General features: G+C 37.9%; 3 protein-coding genes across 9 annotated transcripts in view; 1 reads left to right on the top strand and 2 right to left on the bottom strand.

Moving 5' to 3' along the window:
* Positions 1 to 18,749, bottom strand: part of fbxo25 (F-box protein 25) — a gene marked incomplete at its 5' end in the record, with an annotated part of 123,264 nt that overhangs the window by 1,157 nt on the left and 103,358 nt on the right. Inside the window, 10 exons of one of the 4 annotated variants that reach the window (XM_079477909.1) lie at positions 353 to 379; positions 831 to 974; positions 1,294 to 1,476; positions 1,634 to 1,818; positions 2,029 to 2,122; positions 2,244 to 2,336; positions 2,574 to 2,623; positions 2,922 to 3,025; positions 3,487 to 3,637; positions 4,009 to 4,105. In XM_079477909.1, the coding sequence (XP_079334035.1) occupies positions 353 to 379; positions 831 to 974; positions 1,294 to 1,476; positions 1,634 to 1,818; positions 2,029 to 2,122; positions 2,244 to 2,336; positions 2,574 to 2,623; positions 2,922 to 3,025; positions 3,487 to 3,614 (1,008 nt within the window). Of the gene's footprint in view, positions 1 to 352; positions 380 to 830; positions 975 to 1,293; positions 1,477 to 1,633; positions 1,819 to 2,028; positions 2,123 to 2,243; positions 2,337 to 2,573; positions 2,624 to 2,921; positions 3,026 to 3,486; positions 3,638 to 4,008; positions 4,191 to 18,749 lie in introns of those variants that run through there. The other 3 variants (XM_079477908.1, XM_079477911.1, XM_079477910.1) reach the window with 3 other exon arrangements.
* Positions 7,007 to 8,880, bottom strand: fam110c (family with sequence similarity 110 member C). Its single transcript, XM_079479077.1, has one exon. The coding sequence runs from the start codon at positions 8,733 to 8,735 to the stop codon at positions 7,740 to 7,742; it is 996 nt and encodes a 331-aa protein (XP_079335203.1). The 5' UTR covers positions 8,736 to 8,880; the 3' UTR covers positions 7,007 to 7,739.
* Positions 9,978 to 18,378, top strand: acp1 (acid phosphatase 1). 4 transcript variants are annotated; one of them, XM_079479055.1, is made up of 6 exons: positions 9,978 to 10,637; positions 11,778 to 11,851; positions 13,409 to 13,522; positions 15,668 to 15,729; positions 16,591 to 16,696; positions 17,957 to 18,378. In XM_079479055.1, the coding sequence occupies exons 1-6, from the start codon at positions 10,595 to 10,597 to the stop codon at positions 18,032 to 18,034; spliced, it is 477 nt and encodes a 158-aa protein (XP_079335181.1). In that variant the 5' UTR covers positions 9,978 to 10,594; the 3' UTR covers positions 18,035 to 18,378. The 4 variants fall into 4 exon arrangements, with proteins under 4 accessions (XP_079335181.1, XP_079335182.1, XP_079335183.1 ...); XM_079479056.1 differs by lacking the exon at positions 13,409 to 13,522 and adding an exon at positions 13,235 to 13,348 and having other exon boundaries at positions 10,569 to 10,637; positions 17,957 to 18,285; XM_079479057.1 differs by having other exon boundaries at positions 10,588 to 10,614; positions 17,957 to 18,285.

Here is an 18,749-nt window from a genome sequence, read left to right as displayed (position 1 = left end):
GTCGTGTTTATAGCATTAACATAAAAAATACATTTGCGATACCAAACACAGAGTAGTGAATGTTTGCCTTAATACAGTTGTATATTTGTAAGCGTTAGTTTACAATCATGATGTGAAACCCATGGAAGAGATATTAAAAGAAAAGACAGCAGTCAAATACAGAAGACATTCAGAGAGATTTCCACTTAAAGATAAACAATTCAAACATGATGGATCAAGTTGATCTGGACTAAAAGTGCAAGGAAGTATGAAATGAAGGTAGAAGAGAAAAAATAAATTGCAGATCAAATAAAGCAATGACATGGATAGAAGCTAAAATTGCTGGCATGTTGATATAAGGTTTGGTATGTACCTTAAAGATCAAAGCCAGGTGTCTGTCCTTTAGGAGACAAGGAACCAGGAGGGGAACAGGAAAGGAAAAAGGCCAAACGTTAAAGGGTTCAGATGGCTGATATTATAGAAGAGGGAATCTTAAACTTTTGGAAATAAAATTTCAAGCCAGTATGATTTTCTATACAATGAAAGTAAATTAGGATAAATGCTGCCAAGCTTGAAATATCCCAAAACTAGTCCATAACTATATTCAAACATAGCATGTTATTGGTTCAATATCAACGTAAAATTCAGTCTGTTCCTTACGCCATGACAACAGTTCGAGTACAACACTACATTTAATCATTGAGACTGCTTTTATGATATTTCATTATTTTTCCTTCGTCCTTTTTTTTACTTCCAGCACCATTTACTTCCACAATGACTGTGTAATATTGATGAAAGGACGCCATGTGAGCTTGGAACACGTCAAAACAAGATCGAGGCATATACCGTACCTTCCAGAATAGGATGCTACAGTGCTTACAGAACTGCAGAGTGTCCCCATACTGTTCTTTCTGAGGGTAGTATTTCTGAAGTGTGAAAAACATCAGCTTCCAGTCCACATGGCCCTTCTCTGACAGAATCAAGTGCCTGCAGAACTAAATACACAGAGACTTCTGTGAGTGCAGTTGAGGAACAGAGACCTCTTACAAACTCACAGCTTATGCTGGTTTTAGTTTTGGCTATGTATGTTTGTAGGACCTCTAGCGGGCATGTGTGCATAAGGCTCCCGTGCTGCCATCTTGAGGTCAATTTAGGCCATTGACTGCATGTCTTAAAAGCTGCGTTTTTAATATGATACTCCTATATTTTTGTAAATCACATAGAAAATTCATTTTGTATTTTAAATCCACATACATATGAAAATTTTCCATTGAACCATTCGAGATTAATTCAATTTAGATTTTACCATCCCACCTGTTTCTCAGCAAAATGAAACTGGCACAGTTTCTTCCACAGTTGCCGGTCCTCACTGAGCATAAGCAGCGTTGGTGTGGCTTGTCCCAGGTTGATGATGTCACAGGCATCAGTAAACTTGTACAGGATGTTGTTTTGCATGTGCAGAGGGAGATCGCTGAGTGTCATCCCTTTAGAAACATTCTGCCAAACAAAAAACATTTGTATGACATCATTGTTTAAATAATAAAACTTACTTAAAACAAACAGGCCTTTTATCAGGCGAATAAACTGTTTTCAGTTAAAAAAGTAGTCAAAGAGAGAAAAACACACAAACCGATATAAACGGTTAAAATGCTACCTTTGGAATTTGTAAATTGTTGAGCTGCTGCTGCCAGTTAAGGATAGTTTCTAAACGGCAGGCCCAAATGTTGATGTTGCCAACTAGCACTGACCTCCCGACCTCTCGGATGAGGATGCAGAGGGTGGAGCTGAGATCCTGCAGCAAAGCCTTGATCAGTCGTGGGTTCTGATGATCATCCAGAACTGTTAATTGAAATGAAAGATAAAACTCAACTGATAAATTTAACAAATCTGTTCATTTGTTTAGTGACTTTTGTTTTGTAAATGTGCAGAATTTCTTATTCATTTTGACATTTCTTTATTTTTATTTTCACTTCTCAACAATGTTATTTGAGTGTTTAAATCTCAGATTTTCATTTGTTTTCAAATTATTTGACCTAAGCACTCACTCACCTTTCTTCACAATCTTTTCAAGGACGTTAAAATAGTTCTTCTGTGCGGCTCCGCTCAGAGATGTCAGCTGGGACTTGGCGATCAACTGCAGAAGCTACGACATGAGAATAAACAGTAAAGTGAGCGAGTACAAGGAGAAGTCATAGAACAGCGAGTCACAGAGCACCAACGTCTCTGCAATGAAAGGAATTGTACAGCAACACAGAACATCTTACTTTGACCACATAGTTGAATCTACGCATGTCCTGAATGGCACTGGAAAAATCTAGACGATTAAAAGCCTCGCCAAGTGTACAGTACCCGTGTCTCTGCAACAACACACACATTTGGTTAAAAACACACCTTCCAAGATGACCTAAAATGTATAGAACTATAACAATGCAAACAATTATGCTAATTTATGGTCCTTTGTGAGCAACACATTTGATTCCATTATTGGCTCTGTATATAAATATATGACAGGAAATTCAACCAGAAAAAAAGTCTGGTATTGACTAGATTGCGACCAAGATGTCATATGTTGGTATTATGATGCAACTCCTCACCTCTCTCGTACTCTCCTTCTGAACATAAATCCATTTCTCTTGGAACAAAACTGAGAGAAACAATAAAACAGAGGTTACGACAGGAACAATTTGTTTCATTGAATTAAATACGTATAAACATTCGGTTCTATTAAATTATTTGCATCAATTAGCTGAAAATCATTTTATTAGCCTACACGTAGACCTGTTTAATACAGCACTGCTTACAATTATTATTTATTAAACATTTAGACACCTAGCACTTACTTTAATACTTGATGATAATATATTATAAATACAAAGTACGCTATTATGAGTATATTTAATTATTGCACATTAATACAAGAACACAATGTAATGCAATTTTACATTGTGATTTTGTGTTGTTGTTGAAAAAGTCCTTTTTTCTTTTCATGGCAGCTACTTCACAGATATCTCCCACAAAGACATTCTCCTTGTTATCATTGTCCAACCTAGAAAGTATATAATATGAAAGTCATTTTGGGTCATTTGACTACACAACACTCAGAAAGAGCAAAGTAATAGGTGTTTTGGCTCAATAAAGATAAATACACAATATATTAGTAAATACAAAAACCAATGTGCTGTGCTGCATCCCCACACACCAGTTGTAAACACTCATACCTGACTTCCCACATGCCACATACACACTTCCTCTTTTGTCTCTTCCTTCAAATAATACATTACGTCACTTACAAAACAGAAATAGTGCTATATATAGAACAGTCTAATGGTTAAAAGCTTTCAGGTTTGAATCCAAGAAGGGATGATCAGTATTGCACCCTTGACCCCCTATAACATCTGGCTTCTGTGGATAATAAGTTCTGAAAATCATAATGTCGATTACTAAAAAGATCTTATAAGGTTTCTGACACAAGTCAGTACACAAGTAATCATTTAAAGCATTTCTTACTCGTTCAAGACAAGTTCATTGATGTTATCTCCCAAGTTGTGTCCGAAATATTCAAAGCGTTTCCATCCATCCTCGGTTTTGATCCAGCTCCAGCCTGGTGATCTCCAGTCTTGACCCAAGAACGGCATCTTCTTCCACCTGCTCCAGAGACCTGAATACAGCAGACTCAGACAGTTCAAAGGTCAACATCTGAAACAATGTCATCACGTTAAGATCATATAACTCCCAAAGACTGTTGTTGTTGCAAAATATTGTTTCTTTCACCACCATTGTTTATTAAAAAAACAAATAGCTTTCGCTTTTAAATAATGATTATGAAAGAATCATGTTTTAATGTGTCTTGCTGACTATCTGCATCTAATGTTACAGGCAATACATTTAGTCAATAGAAAAGCCTGCAAGAAATCTTATCTCACTAAACATCGACAAAACACCAAAGACAGCATAAATCTCTTCCTCTATCGTTATTTTACCCGCATAACCCCGTATCTGTATTGATAAAGGACGTATATTTCACTTTACCGACAACGGTTCCTTTGTTGTGTTGATAATTTTCTGCTTGTCTTGAATATTGACGGAAGTAAACAGTCAGAACAGCGGAATGTAGGGCACGCCTCCTTCCGTCTCTGATTGGTCAAAGCGCGTGTATTTATTTTGTTGCTACCCGGAATTCCCAAGCTGATTGGTTCTGTGACCCGTCGATCAATCGGCGCTTTATCCCGAGTTTACTGTAAAGGCCGTTTCTTACACGTGACACGGACTCTGCACATGTTGTCGTGTTTTGATTTTTGCGATGGGGGAAGGGCAATGGAGAGAATGTGCTATGGAATAAGCTGTATAATAACATCACAAAATAAACGTTTCCAGTACTGTTTTATTAGGAGTACCAAAAATGTGTATGTTTTGTCTCCTCGGACAGTTTTACAAAGAATTAATATCAACAGTAAGCACCCCCAAACTACAATACGCCCCCGATCACAAATATGAACAGTTAAAATAAAATTAAAACTGACTGAGATGGATTTTACTATTTTAGTTGCAGCCAATATTTCTTAGACTGTGGTTGTCAAGTATCTGCATAGTGTACATTAAAGTCTTGACTAAAAAGCTAAACTTGTCCATGTGTTATTTAGCTTGAAAAAAGATACAGATCATTTATCACAAATTGTCTATAAAACAAATTCTATCATAAAGTGCTTAATACTAACTCTACATGCAAAATGTTAAATGCCCCCAACCCGTTTCTATCTGCTAGTGCTAAATGAATAAATGTAAACTTTGAAGTGGTATTTGCGTCGCATAATGAAGGCTACTACATGGATGTTGTCACCAGGAATTTATCAAATAAAACTATTATCAGACACAAAATGAGTTATACAAGAGCAAAAAATGGAAAAGCATGCAGGCCTTCGTGCAATTGGACTTTTGAATCAAAGCATTTACTGATTCAACTTCCTTATTCGATGATTCTCTCTGGTCTCCGTTATAGTGTAGCTACAGGTACAATTTGTACCTGTACACTAAAATGTACACTGAGAGTCCCAATGCGAAAACTTGTCAAATAAAAACATGAAGTTGAAGGTCGGAATTTGCACTCGTGGACAAAACTCACAAATCTTGTCTTCTGAATTTGAAGTTGCAGAAAATTTGTCCCAAAAACGTAAACTGGCATTTACAAAATACATTGATGAAACAAATGCATAGCACATATTAACACGTTCAACCACAAATAGGCATCTAGAACCTCTTAAACCGGTCACTGCAGTTTCAAATCATCCCACCTTGACTTTTGCTACTTTCGTGACAAACCCTTTGCAAAACTTACTTGTGCACTTGAAGGCTCAGAGGCGAGAGAAAGAAGTGCATTTGGTGACGTCATGTGGATGAGCCACACCGTCCCCCAGTGGCAGGAAAATCACGATGAAAGGATCTAGATTAAAACAAAATTTACAACTTAAGCGAACCATTATGTATACTATCATGTATAACTATTCCATGAATTATACTATCTTATATAGATAACATTCCTTAATGTACATTTTACATTCACATTTATTCATTTGGCAGACGCTTTTATCCTAAGCGACTTACAAGTCTTTTTTTTACAGTGGCACATTACTGCAGAGCAATCAGGGGTAAGGTGCCTTCAGTCATGACCTGCTGGCACTGAGATTCGAACCGGCAACCCTCTGATCACAAGACTAGGCCACAATATTCCGTTGTGTACTATGGTTTGTTATAATACCAGGGTGACTACAATGCCACCTTAAACAGTATCAGGGTTGTGGGTTTAACTGGAAGTTTTATTTCTCATGGAAGGTTTGGATTTTGATAAAATATTTAATCACTATTTAGTGTATAATTATTTACTCATGTGGTGATTTCTAGCTTCAGGATAATGCATCCAGTCGGTTGTTATCGCAGAATAAAACATTTCACTGTGATACATTGCCACATTTTCTGTTATTTAATATTGATCATTATCATCAGCAAACTTGCGTCAGCTAAATTAGATTGTTAGATACATCACCCTTTTCAGATTCAAGACCTTTATTGTCATGTATACTTGGAATTATATTTTGCAGATGGGATGCAAAAGCAATAAAATATATAATAAAGGACAAACTAAGAACAAAAATATACTACAGTAAATGTAAAATAAAATAAAATATAAAAGTTATAAACATTTTTTAGTAAGAAAGTAGCAGTAATTTTAGTAAAGCAAAATGTATTTATTGATTTATAGTTTCACCTTAAATTAAATACTGTATTAGTCATTAAAAAAACTCCTTTCATCGTGATTTCCCTGCCATTGGGGGACGGTGTGGCTCAGCCACATGACGTCATCAAATGCCGCTCCTTCTCTCGCCTCTGAGCTTTCAAGTTCACAAGTTAGTTATGTGGGTTTATCGCGAAAGTAGTTGCAAAAGTCAACAATTCAAATCTGAATCTAGGACAACGTGTAAATATGTGCTATGCATTTGCTTCTGCCAATGTATTTTGTAAATGCCAGTTTTTCTGCAACTTAAAGTTCAGTAGACGGATTTGTGAGTTTTGTCCATGAGTGCAAGTTTTCACATTGGGGCGGTGAGTGTACATTTAAGTGTACAGGTACAAATACTTTCTTTACAAGTTCACAAATTACAATCTACATGCTCTCAAGTTTTGCTTCTGATTTGCCTTCATAAGAAATAATTCTCCAAAACTTCTTGAATCCTGAAGTTCTAAAAATTATATTGTACTTTAAAGTAGTGCAAAGGCCAAAAACACTCCCACCGCAAGATCAAACCTGCCCAAAAGTCTGCATGCCAGAGGGGTTACTTTCTGTGCTCTACAGACATTTAAAAATAAATACATTTGAATTATTAGACATAATTGTACATTTATAGTTATTAAATACTTGTTCATTGTCTGCTTTATGAACAATATTCAGTGCATGCTTTGTTTTGCTTTTAATGTTTAACACATGTTACGAGAGCTATAACCCCCAGAGAGCATATAAACACACAGAAATAGTTTGCAGTGAAACTCTTTATTCAAATGTTTTACATCTGCATCTGTAGTTGTATTTTGATATTTACATTGCATTTCCATATAGAGTGCCAGGTTGTATGAATCTTTGCACCTTATTCTGTTCCTTCAAACATTAAACGACTATGTGAATTTTCACAGTATAGTGAGTCAGGAAAATACGATGAGACATCCAGGACTCATAAACAGCCACCTGATCCTACAACCTATGTGACAGTGGCGCAAATTATACACACCCAAACAGGGTGTGAACGCAACAATTTTTCTCCGCTCTTTCCTGTTACACAACGAACAGAAGTCAAGTGTTTGATTAAGGCCATGTTAATCCATATCTTAAGGCCAGATGCTATCTTGTGCATTCCATTGCTGAACGGGACATATAACGGCCTGTTTAGGGTAAACTTTTAAATGTCTTTGTAAACTATCATGAAAGTTCAAATTCATATGGAGCCTACTCTTAACATAACACTGAAACACGGGTAGAATGCAGATCCAACACATGAACACAGACCTAGATAGCCTTATGGGCAGGCTATGCAATGAGATAAAACCCTGCACATAAATATTTTATAAAATCAAGTAACATGACATCCAGTGGAAACACAGTCCCAATAGAATCTAGCGTATTGTGGATAAATGGCTTAAACAACTAACATCATCCAAGTTCATGTAAACTATACATTGTATCTAGTGGAATTGAACAAAGCCACAAAAGAAAGTCTTCAATCCAAAGCTCTCAGTGTCTTTCCAGCCTCCACTGCGTTCCTGCAGCAGTAGAGCCACTTGATGATGCGCGCGTTTCGCTCCACGACGGATAACCCTTGGCGCACTTTCTCCTGAAGCTCGTCCTCCTGGAGTCCGTCGCTGTCTCCGCTGCTGTTCGAAAAGGAGTCTTCCGACGTCATAACGCTGACACTCCGGATTCTGCAGCCGTGGTCGCCCGAGCGCGCGGAGAAGTTTTCCCTCCCCACGGACTCGATGACGTCTCCCTCGAGGCCGCAGTACTTGAAGAAGGCGTCGAAGTCCGCAAAGTTTTTCGAGTAGCGCGAACTGATGTCGGAACTGGATCGCGCCACCCCCCTTCGGCTCCTGCTCTCCTGCTCCTGCGTTTCGGCCACTCTCCGGTGACAAGGGGCTCTTGGTGGGTCATCCGTCCCACGTGGTCGCGGGTCAAACTTTGTTGACCCGTTTAACGGAGACTCCTGAACGCAGTCTTTACGCTTGGTGCCGAGCGCAGTCTCACCGTTAAAACGGTCACTTTGCGCTTCGGGAATCGCGTTTGTCTTGTCTTTAATTGACTTTTTAATCAGTTTTTTTAGTCCGCCGGGCGACCCACGCAAAAGTTCACCCTTCTGTCTGTACAACAGAATCGAATCGCGTTTTTTCGAGCTGACCCGTCTCGCTACATTGGGTTCTTCCTGACGCTTCGGTTCATCCTCAACATCGACGCCGGTGGGTGTCCTAACGGAACCGTGCCCGTTTGAGGACCTTTGACCGCTCACGTGCGCAGACCCGAGGCTGACGGGCACTTGGGGAGAATCGGCTACCTGTTGACTTTTAACGTATTGCGGTTTACTTGCCGCCAGTCTCTCCACAGCGCTGACGCGTCCCTTATTTCCCTCGATTTCGCGTTCAATCTGTTTCCTCAGGAAATCGGGACCCTTCCCAAGAATGCGCGACGCGTCCACGTCGGCCGATCCTTGCGTTTTCTTAAGCATTTATCTGGTCTATGTTAACAAATGATCCGTATAACTTGTTACATCCAAATGCTGCGTTGTAGAAGCATATCAAATCATGTTGCAATGTTAAGCCTTCTGATAGAGCGGAGTCTGACGCATACCCTTACCTGTTCATACTCACCTATTACTCCACCCACTAACAGGTTGAGACAACACAAGCACTGACACTGGAGATGTAAGACAATTGTACTTGAGCATATATGGGGAAAGAGGACACGAGTTGCCCCTACAGGTATTTGGAAAAGCCGCAGTTTAAAATATGGCGGTGCATTATGATGTCACAAAGTTGCATCTATATTTTAAAGAAAGATAGTTACAATACATAATAACCAAATAAATATATAGTTGCATGTATGCCTAAAAATGTTCTTTCTTTATAAAAAACTTTCACGCAACACTCAGTTGATTCAAAGTTTTGTACAGCAAAAAATAAACACCATAGAAACAATACAACAAAATACAAAATCACAGATACAGATTATCTCGGATGGTTAAAATCAACAGACAGTAGGTGTTTTTTAAGCAGGCACTTAAAAACGTGTAGGGAGGGCGTAGCTCTAACAGACATTGGTAATTTGTAGGACCAGCAACAGTGAAGGCAAATGTAAATGTAAGGCTCGATCACCTCCACAGTGGAGCCTTGGAACAGAGAGGAGACCAAGATTACTTGATCTCAGGGGCCCATTGGTCTGTGACAAAATTGAGAGGTTTTAGTCTTCATATGACTTTAGACCAAACTAAATTATTTCAGTTGTATTTTCATTAAGCACTAAAAAAAATTAGCCTGAACCATATTTGTAGTTTGTTCAAACAATGAGGTCCTAAGGACTTGTGTTGCAAGGGAAAATAAAGCGGAGTATAATCCGCGTACAGGTTGAAAGACACACCGTTTTTCTCAAATATAGCACCCATCGGAAGCATAAATATAGAAAATAAAACAGGGGCGAGGATTGAGCCCTGAGGCACCCCACAAGCAAGTGGGTATAAGGATGAACTGTGTCGGCCAATAGAGACACAAAAAGTCCTATTTTAAAAAAAAAGATTGGAACCAAACCACTTTCTTCACTTTCTGTTAACTACTGAACATAACATTTAATCATCTTAAACTCCTATTAGAATCAAAAACATGAAGATAGATTTAACAGATTTATTGCAGACAGGTTTAAAGGAGCAAATAATGAATGCAGTATCTCTGTAAAGCCAGAAGATGGCATACTAAAAGAGGTAAAGCATATTGGTATTGGGGTTAGCTCTGTCCATGGTTTACAAAGTATTGGTTTGAATGCCTGGGCATTATTCCTCATAGAACCGAGGGGAACCTCAACCGACAGAAATGTTCTCAGTTGTCAGGATATGTTCCTACTGCGATGATTTACAAATGTAGTGATAGCAGGCTGAAACCCTGTCAAAGGCATTGGTTCGTCTTCTACCTGTGTGTGTTTTCCTTAACATGTAAATAGGAAGGCAACACAAAGCAGACCTAACATGTGTTACTCTTCCAAAAAGAAAAATCAGGTTAATTTCCAGCCAAGATTATTTTGGGGAGAGTAATTCCTGTGTGTCTATGGTGTTTACACACTCCTTACGACAATTAAAATATTGTAAATAAAGGTATAATTCGTTACCTACTATGTTCTGCCTTACAGAGCAAAATCTGAAGTCGTGTTTTAATCAGATTAGAGTACAAAATAATAGCTTTTGATAATAACTAAATAGATTTTAAAAACCACGTTTATTCCGCAATAGCATTCAAACATTTGCGTTTTTATTCGACCAAGTTGAATTTACATCAGGCAGAAAGGTGGGCAGCCCGCAGCGCTCACGCGACAGAAGAAAACATGGCGGCTTCCAGTGGAAAGTCAGTATTATTCGTGTGCTTGGGTAAGAGAGTTTATAACCAACCTAGTAATATTTACTAAAGTTTGTGTCATTTTTAGATTGGTAGCACACTAGGCAACATTAGAGCTGGCCTAGACAGCCAAACCTCTGGCTATTTCGCTAAATAAAAGCGTCAATAAACCGTCATAGATGAAACTACCTCAGAAGTCTATACTGACATTTTATTAAACGTGCGTGCGTGCAACAAGGATTATGCTTCAATTCAATCAATGTTTATTTAATAATTATGTTGCATTAAACTGTAAACAACGTTTAAAAATAATCAGGTTTATATTTTAGCTGTCATTTGATCGAGGATTAAATTTGACATTAAAGCTATATTCGCTTTCATTCTGTTGCTCCATTATGTGAACTCCGATTTAACTCAGTTAGATATAAAACGAAATAAGTACACTTCAGCACAGAGTGAGGGCACAGGGTTTTGAAAAACTGGGTGGTCGGCTGTGTAGCGTCATATTCAAGATTTCCCACAATGCAATTTGATTTTGAGTGTACACGTACTGCTCGTTAATATTTCCCATGATACAACGCGAAACAACCGTCTGATTAGAATCAACTGGAGGAGAGTGACCGGTAATGCCAGGAATTAATGTTAATACACTTGAGTTTGTTATTGTTAACAGTTATATTCTACTTTTTGAAAATAAACAGATTAAATGAATGTTATATATAGCAGTGTTTTATTTGACATACATTAGGTCATTTTATTTAACGTAATACGTGTAGTAGTAAAAAACGTGGCAAACATTTGTTTTGTACGCTTTATTAAAAACTAATACAATAACGTGACAAATGATGTTAAAATGAACTTTACCATTTTACAAAACGATTCATAAAGCCACACCGGTGTAATATAAGGATTATGCTTATAATTAAGCCTTGTTGCTGCAACCCACCCATTGATCACTCAGTTTATATCTGATCATTAGTTTCACTGTCAGTGTCTAATGCCAAGTTAACCCAATTTATCTCCCTATTAAGTGAACTTGATTTTTTGATGTAGTTTAGTCTTGATAATGTCAGTATTTTGACTTTGATCTAGGCTAACAGAAGCCTCAATGAAACACATGAACATAGTATTTAAAAAAACACTGCATTTATTATTCTTTACCCAATGACCAGGGAATATCTGCAGATCCCCAATATCTGAGGCTGTTTTCAGGAAAATGGTTACAGACACTGGAGTGGTGGACAAGGTAAGTGGTGCCGCACTATCAATATGCATACATCTTTAAATTATTCATACTTGACCAGAATGTGACCACATGTTGTGTAGATCTTACATCTTATTTAAGGTGCCATATCATTATCAATTATGTTATTTATTTATTTAGATTTTTATTGGTTGCTAAAGTTGCTCATATATGACAACTGGAATGCTGACTGCTCTAATATTTTTCACAAAGAATCAATAAAGCTTTTGTATTACTGAAAAAAACCCACTAATGTAAATTTTTCACAATGTATTACACAAAATGTTTTTATATACGTTTTGGTGCTAAAGCGTGTTTTTTAAGTACAGTGACATATTGAAAAGAATTGAGCTTTTTTGCTTGTTTGAAACTCATCCCTGAAGGAAAGGACTGGAAAATGCAAGCATTATCGAGCATCATTGAAATCTTCTTTACAGCTGTTATAATGATGAGAGAATGTTTTTTCTTTGTTTGACAAACAGGATCAAACTGTTGCCTCATCCGACAAATTACTTAGTTAAAGGGATGGTTCACCCCAAAAAAAATTCTGTCATCAAATTCTGTTTAATTTGTCCTACTATGGTAGTCAATGATGTCATAGAATTGAAAATCAAACACAATTTTAGAACTTAATCCTGTTATTTATTACATGCATTCTTGTGTTCCTGTAAAAACCTCAAGGGGCCAATAGAGGCTCCCTCCAAATGTCTGTGGTCTTAAAGGGGTAGTTCACCTAAATATAATTTTACTCACCCTTATGTTATTCCAAACCTGTATGCCTTCTGCAGAATTTAATTGAAGGTATTTTGAAGAATTACATTTATGCATTTCGCAGATGCTTTTATCCAAAGCGACTTGCATTGCATTGTACTACACATTTGTTTCTGACTACGTGCAATGCCCTGGGATCGAACCCATTGAACCCATGATCTTGGCATTGCTACCATCATGCTCTGACCACTGAGCTACAGGAAAGCAAGAACATTGATAGCCAGACACAGAGGCATTTCTCAAAATTGTTGTATACAGGCTTTGATCCATATAAGGGTGAATAAATGATGACAGAATTTTATTTTGAGTAGAAGTATCCCTTAACACAAATTTTCAAACATTTTAGGAAACTTAGTAAGTAAACCTGCATTCTGTCAAACTTGAAAACACAATTGTGTAAAATAGATCTTGCGTAACTTTAAGCATTTGCATAGAGAATGTTTTAGGCCTGATCTTGAATTTCAGAATACCGTAAAGAAGTCTTTTCAGATCTGTGGATGCTCCAAACCTCACTTCTATCTAATTAATTGTCATTCTGCTCTTCTGTTTGTGTGTATAATGTGCCACAGATTTGCTTTTATCATGAATTCTGTATGTGTATATGTGTGTCTTCAGTGGAGAATAGACAGTGCGGCAACATCCACTTATGAGATCGGAAACCCCCCAGATCACCGCGGCCAGGCCTGCATGAAGAGACACGGCGTGTCCATGAGGCACGTGGCGCGGCAGGTGGGGTCCTGATTAGCATTAGCGCTTAACGCCAGAACAGTGTTTTCTGTGTGTTTACAGTGGGTTATAGACTCTGGTGCCACCTCAGATTGGAATACTGGCAGCGCTCCTGACACCCGTGGTCTGGACTGCCTCAGGAAACATGGCATAGAGACAGATCACAGGGCAAGACAGGTACAGCAGATGTGCGTGTGTTTGTGTAAGAGAAGGAGGGAAACGAAGTCAACTTTTTTATTGATGTATCAACGTACACAGTGAGAACCCGCATTTTATCATCCCTAGGTTACAGCAAGCATTTCAGAAACCGTAACTTCAGTCACTATCAGTCATAAAAACGAGCGCAAAATAAAGCCAGGTGTGGCACGAGAGATCATTCGGACGTTATCTAATCCTGATTTACAGTCAGAAGCTTCATCTTTGTCACACACTGGACATAGATATGTATCTTTATCTTTATCCCTTTACATTTCTTGCAAATAAATTATTTTCGACAGACATCCAGACTCCGTCCTTGACCTCTCATTCTTTATCATGCGCTTCCTGGTGAAGTTCCAGAGGGCCTGATGTTTTGAATCGCTTTCTGTAATGCATCATTCATAGCTGCTGCTACTAGACGCACATCATAAAGCCACCACCTGTACCATATTAAAAGATTATCCAGGGTCCTAACCAGTTAATTTTGATTTACCCATCCATTTGTAAAAGCACAAGATTGACAGTATGCGGAAGACATAATGGAATTTAAAGGGCGATTCGCCTTAAATACGTGTTTTTCTTTGTCTTTAGTGTGTTATAAGTTGCCCAAAATAGATGTTTTTTATCTAGAAGCGAATGCTCACCCAGACCTGCCTGAAACGCCTCGTGTAACCACACCCTGGCAAAACCAAGTTATTTCGTAACACGATTTGACAAAGACCGCCCAAATCTAAACGCAAGTACGCTTGTAAATCTCAATGTGCCGGCGCTTCCATGACGCGGAGACGATGTGCGTTTCGTTGTGAAAAGAAATCCTCTTTTTTGCCCTGCCAAAAGACGATACGACAAAAAAACGAATGGTTACATTTTATTTTCAAAACTGTTCCAGCGAAGTACAATCCAAATGTTCAGGTTTGTGCAGAGCATTTCACCAACGATGGCTTTACAAATCTGGGAGAAACCTTACCAATCCTTCACATCCTGCTCGAGTCGCGCTGGCAAAGTTGTATCGGCTCGATCTTCATCTTCCGGATCAGATTCGGGCTCGAATTGATAAGGAAGGATCGATGCCATTTTATCACCTGTCAGTAGTTTGGGAACCCGATGTTCCCAAATGGTAAGAGGCGTTACATTTCCGTGCAGTATTCAACCAATCAATACGCACTAGTGAACTGGCCAATCATAGCACACCTAGATTTTCAGAGCAATGAGCTTTGTAAAATATCAGCACGTTTCAGAGAGGCGGAGCAAAGAGTAGATACAAACATGCACGATATGTGAAAAATACAGCGTTTTTAAACCTTAAATTGTGTACATAATATTCGTTTTAGCAGCGTCAAATGACCCCTTTAAAAAAATAAATGTGAAGCTTGTATTCGTGTTGAAGTGCTTATTTCAAGTGGTCGAAAATCTTTTTAAGGCATATGACCGTCCAGTTATGCGTAATTGATTCATTTAGCAAATAAAGCATTTATTTAAAGGAATAGTTCAACCAAAAAACTTTCTATCGTTGTTTGTTCACCACCAAATAACAGGGTGTAAACATTTGACTTCCGACTGTAAAACCTCTAACTTGGTGTGCTTTCCTCTCACAAATTTAAGCCGTCAGTCAAACATTCCAGTCATGTGGACAGGCTTAACCTCTGCCTTTATAGGTCAGATTTATACAAGGCTGTGCAAAGCTAAGCTCAGACAGAAGGTTTTGTCCTGCTGGCTGCAATTATGCAAGAAAACAAGTTCATAATTGGTTTATAAAATCTTTTTCTTCGGTTTAAATTGGCAAAGCATGTTCCTACCGTGATTGACTCCCAGCAGCAATGCATCCCAGATGAATAATGTTGGTTCTTGCTCAACATATAAACACTTACACACGCAGCTACAGATGTGTTTTGATCTGTTTCAAAACCCCGTGTCTTTGGCAAGGAAAGCGAATGTTCGAACATACAAAAGGATCTCGTCCAAGCTTTTCACGCCGTAAAATCTATTTGAAAGACAGGAAGAATTCGAGTTGGGAAAATAAGCTGCATGTGGGTTCGAGAATCGTTGACCCGTGTTCAGTGGCAATGCAAATTATTGTTAATTGCATGTTGTATTAATTACCGTGTGTGGTTTCCTCTTTGTTAGATCACTAAAGATGACTTCATGACGTTCGATCATATTCTCTGCATGGACGAAAGCAACTTGAGGTATGTAGTTCTGGCGTGACTGTGTTTCTGAATGTAGCTATTTTATTGTTTTGTTCTCAAAGGGAAAACACAAGAAAAGTTCTCAGGGAGAATAGGGATAGTTTGGGAGTCCCAACTAATCTGACTAATTCCCACCTGACGCCTTTATTTTGTCTGATGCTTAAAGGAACAGTTCAAAAAAGTAAAGTGCAGTGGGGGCCGGAGAGTCTTTTGGTGAGAGGTGAATATTGTTAGAAACACATGTTTCTGCTCCATCCAGTGCTTTTTCAGCAGATTGGTGAGATTTTTAGATTCCTCATCTTTGGTCCTGGGTCTCAGCTTTTATCCGATGCTGGCAAATGGATAACAATCTAGCAATCCCATCATCCATTTCAGTAGAACTATCAGTATAAGTTTAATGACTACATAAAATTACTTTTGTTTAGACCTCGTACCCTAGCGCCTAATCCACAGATTCACATTTGGTCTCTTTAAAAGTATTTAACACTGGTATTGCATCATTTATTTGTTTATATTTTTTGTATTCATTTAACTTCTTTCTGTTCGTAGTCATTCATGATCACTTACAAAAGCTGTCAGTCACCAGGGTTGTTGTGATTTCTTTAGTTAGTGTCTGTGTGTATGTTTGAATGAATGTTGTAATCATGGGGCATGTTAAATATCATCATTCGTGATCACTCAAGATCATATTCTTGAATTAGTAGTAATAAAAACTGTGTATAATATAGATACCTTGAAACATTCATGAAATTAGCGTGAGAGTTCTTGTTCACATTACTTTTCTGGTCCAATTTATTGTTACTTTAATACTGTGTTGGAGGGTCAGCCAGGAATCTTATGCGTGTATGTTTTTTTAAATAGTGATCTGAATAAGAAGGCAAACAGCGTGAAGCAATGTAAAGCCAAAATTGAGTTGCTTGGCAACTATGACCCTGAAAAACAACTGATAATTCAAGACCCGTACTATGTAAGTATACCCACACACACACACACACACTGTTGGGTTTCCATGTTTTTTGGGGTCTTTCCATAGACATAATGTTTTTGTACTGTACAAACTGTATATTCTATTCCTCACCCTGCCCCTGAACGCAACCATCACAGAAAACCTCTGCATTTTACATTATACATAAACATCTGATCATTTAGTTTGAGTTATAAGATAGTTGTCTCATGGGGACCAAAAATGTACCCATCAAGAACACAAACACACACAGAGTAAGTCCAGCCCCAAACACTGGCCCCTTGACTGCAAAAGAACTGCAGATTTACCACTTAAAAATGCCGCTCCTCTTATGTTCATGTTTAATTCTGATGATTGTGTGGTAGTTTATTCTCAAGTGACAATTTAAGTGTTACATTGCAATGTTAGTTAGGATTATTGCATGAAGGTTTGAAGAGGATAGGGAGCTGTCTGTTGTTGGACAGAATGGAGAATGGGATAACTTTTTGGAAATGGGAATCTGCTTGGTTCTGTTCTGTTGGTCTAGAAAACCTTTTTTAAAGCTAGAGTTCACCTAAAACTGAAAATACTGGCATTTACTAATCCAGATGTTCTTCCAAATCTATATGCCTTGCTTTAATTGGTGAGACAGAGAAAAAGTCATGCAGGTTTGGAAAAACATACGTTAGTAAATGATGGCAGAATATGCAGTATCACAAACACAAGGATATTACACACCACAGTTGATTTGGATTAGCTAACATATGAAACCGCAAAAATAATGTAGCGAAGGAGGCACTGGGCATGTTATAGGGAGTATGTGAGCAATTATGCTTTATATCTTTAAACATTAAAATGGAAAGAACCTAAACGGCCACCCTAACTGGGAACTACTCCAACAGAAGAGAGTACATCCATCAAATCTAAATAGCAGCTTCTCCAAGAGACATCTGTTGAGGTCAACAAGGACACATTTTGGGTTGCTGATTTTATAGAAGATAAAAATATTTGACGTGCTATGAGGTTTAACAGGTGCAAGTTGGATATTTCATATTGTTTCATCTTGGTGTGACGTGTGGTACAATTTCTCACAGCTTACAACTGCCAAATTCTTGAGGTGGCTTTTACCATCCAGACAGCTGAGATTTACTATTGAACACCCTGTGTGGATATACTAGATAGTGTGAATATATATAACCTTTTCATTAAGGTTAAATCAGCTTCTGTAAGTTAGAATGCTCATTTTAACAATGTTTTTACTTTTTTGTTTCTTTTTGTTTGCAGGGGAGTGATAAAGACTTTGAGAGGGTGTACGAACAGTGTGTGAGATGCTGCAAAGCTTTTCTGGAGCAGCACTCATAACACACATATATGTGTGCACGTCCCCAGCAGCGGTCCCACCTGATCACAAAATGCTAGTAGTACTTTACTCTCTTGCAGACAAGTTTTTCTGTTAGGAAAACAGACCAAACACTGGCAATGTATTTGTCTTAATGGTAAAATAAGTTGTAATATGCATGTTTGAGCATCTATGAACTGATTTTGTTGACTGTACCGTTTGTTAAACTAAGAAGAAGAAGAAATTCACCAAAATAAACTGGCTGAAATCAGTGAAATCTGAAATCTTTTCTCGCCTCACACAAACCCACAGTACACTCTTATAAACCTATTTAACTGAAACTGATAAATAAATGTATTATATTTCATAATTTGCAGTTCCTTCCCTTTTCCTATTTGAATGTCTTTATACGGATACACAGTAATTTCTCAGAATGATTGTGGTTATGTTATGTTAATCCTTTTTTCAGATATGAAGAGCCAGTTCCTCTGTTTATCCTTCCGTCTTTCAGTCTTATCAGTGGTTTGATGCATGTACACTACTATCACTGACATTTGACAACAATTTCTCCAACTGTCTGTGCTGTTGCCAAATAGAAATTCAAAATCTCAGAAACATTCAAACCATCTGCTGTCAGCGATAACATCACTTGAACTCCCCTAAAATATATTTTAAGATTCTAAGAAAGATAAACCATTAGAAGATGCTGACGTATTGCGGAGGAGATCTAGGAATACT

The sequence above is a fragment of the Barbatula barbatula genome (assembly GCF_947034865.1).
Source record: "Barbatula barbatula genome assembly, chromosome: 17".
NCBI lineage: Eukaryota > Metazoa > Chordata > Actinopteri > Cypriniformes > Nemacheilidae > Barbatula > Barbatula barbatula.
This window is presented reverse-complemented; position numbering and strand designations above follow the sequence as displayed.

Excerpts from the sequence above, each read along its gene's own strand:
- fam110c (XM_079479077.1), bottom strand. The coding sequence starts at position 8,735 with ATGCTTAAGAAAACGCAAGGATCGGCCGACGTGGACGCGTCGCGCATT.
- acp1 (XM_079479055.1), top strand. The coding sequence starts at position 10,595 with ATGGCGGCTTCCAGTGGAAAGTCAGTATTATTCGTGTGCTTGG. Across the intron at positions 13,523-15,667 it reads CAGATCACAGGGCAAGACAG|ATCACTAAAGATGACTTCAT; the intron begins GTACAGCAGATG and ends CCTCTTTGTTAG. Across the intron at positions 15,730-16,590 it reads ATGGACGAAAGCAACTTGAG|TGATCTGAATAAGAAGGCAA; the intron begins GTATGTAGTTCT and ends TTTTTTAAATAG.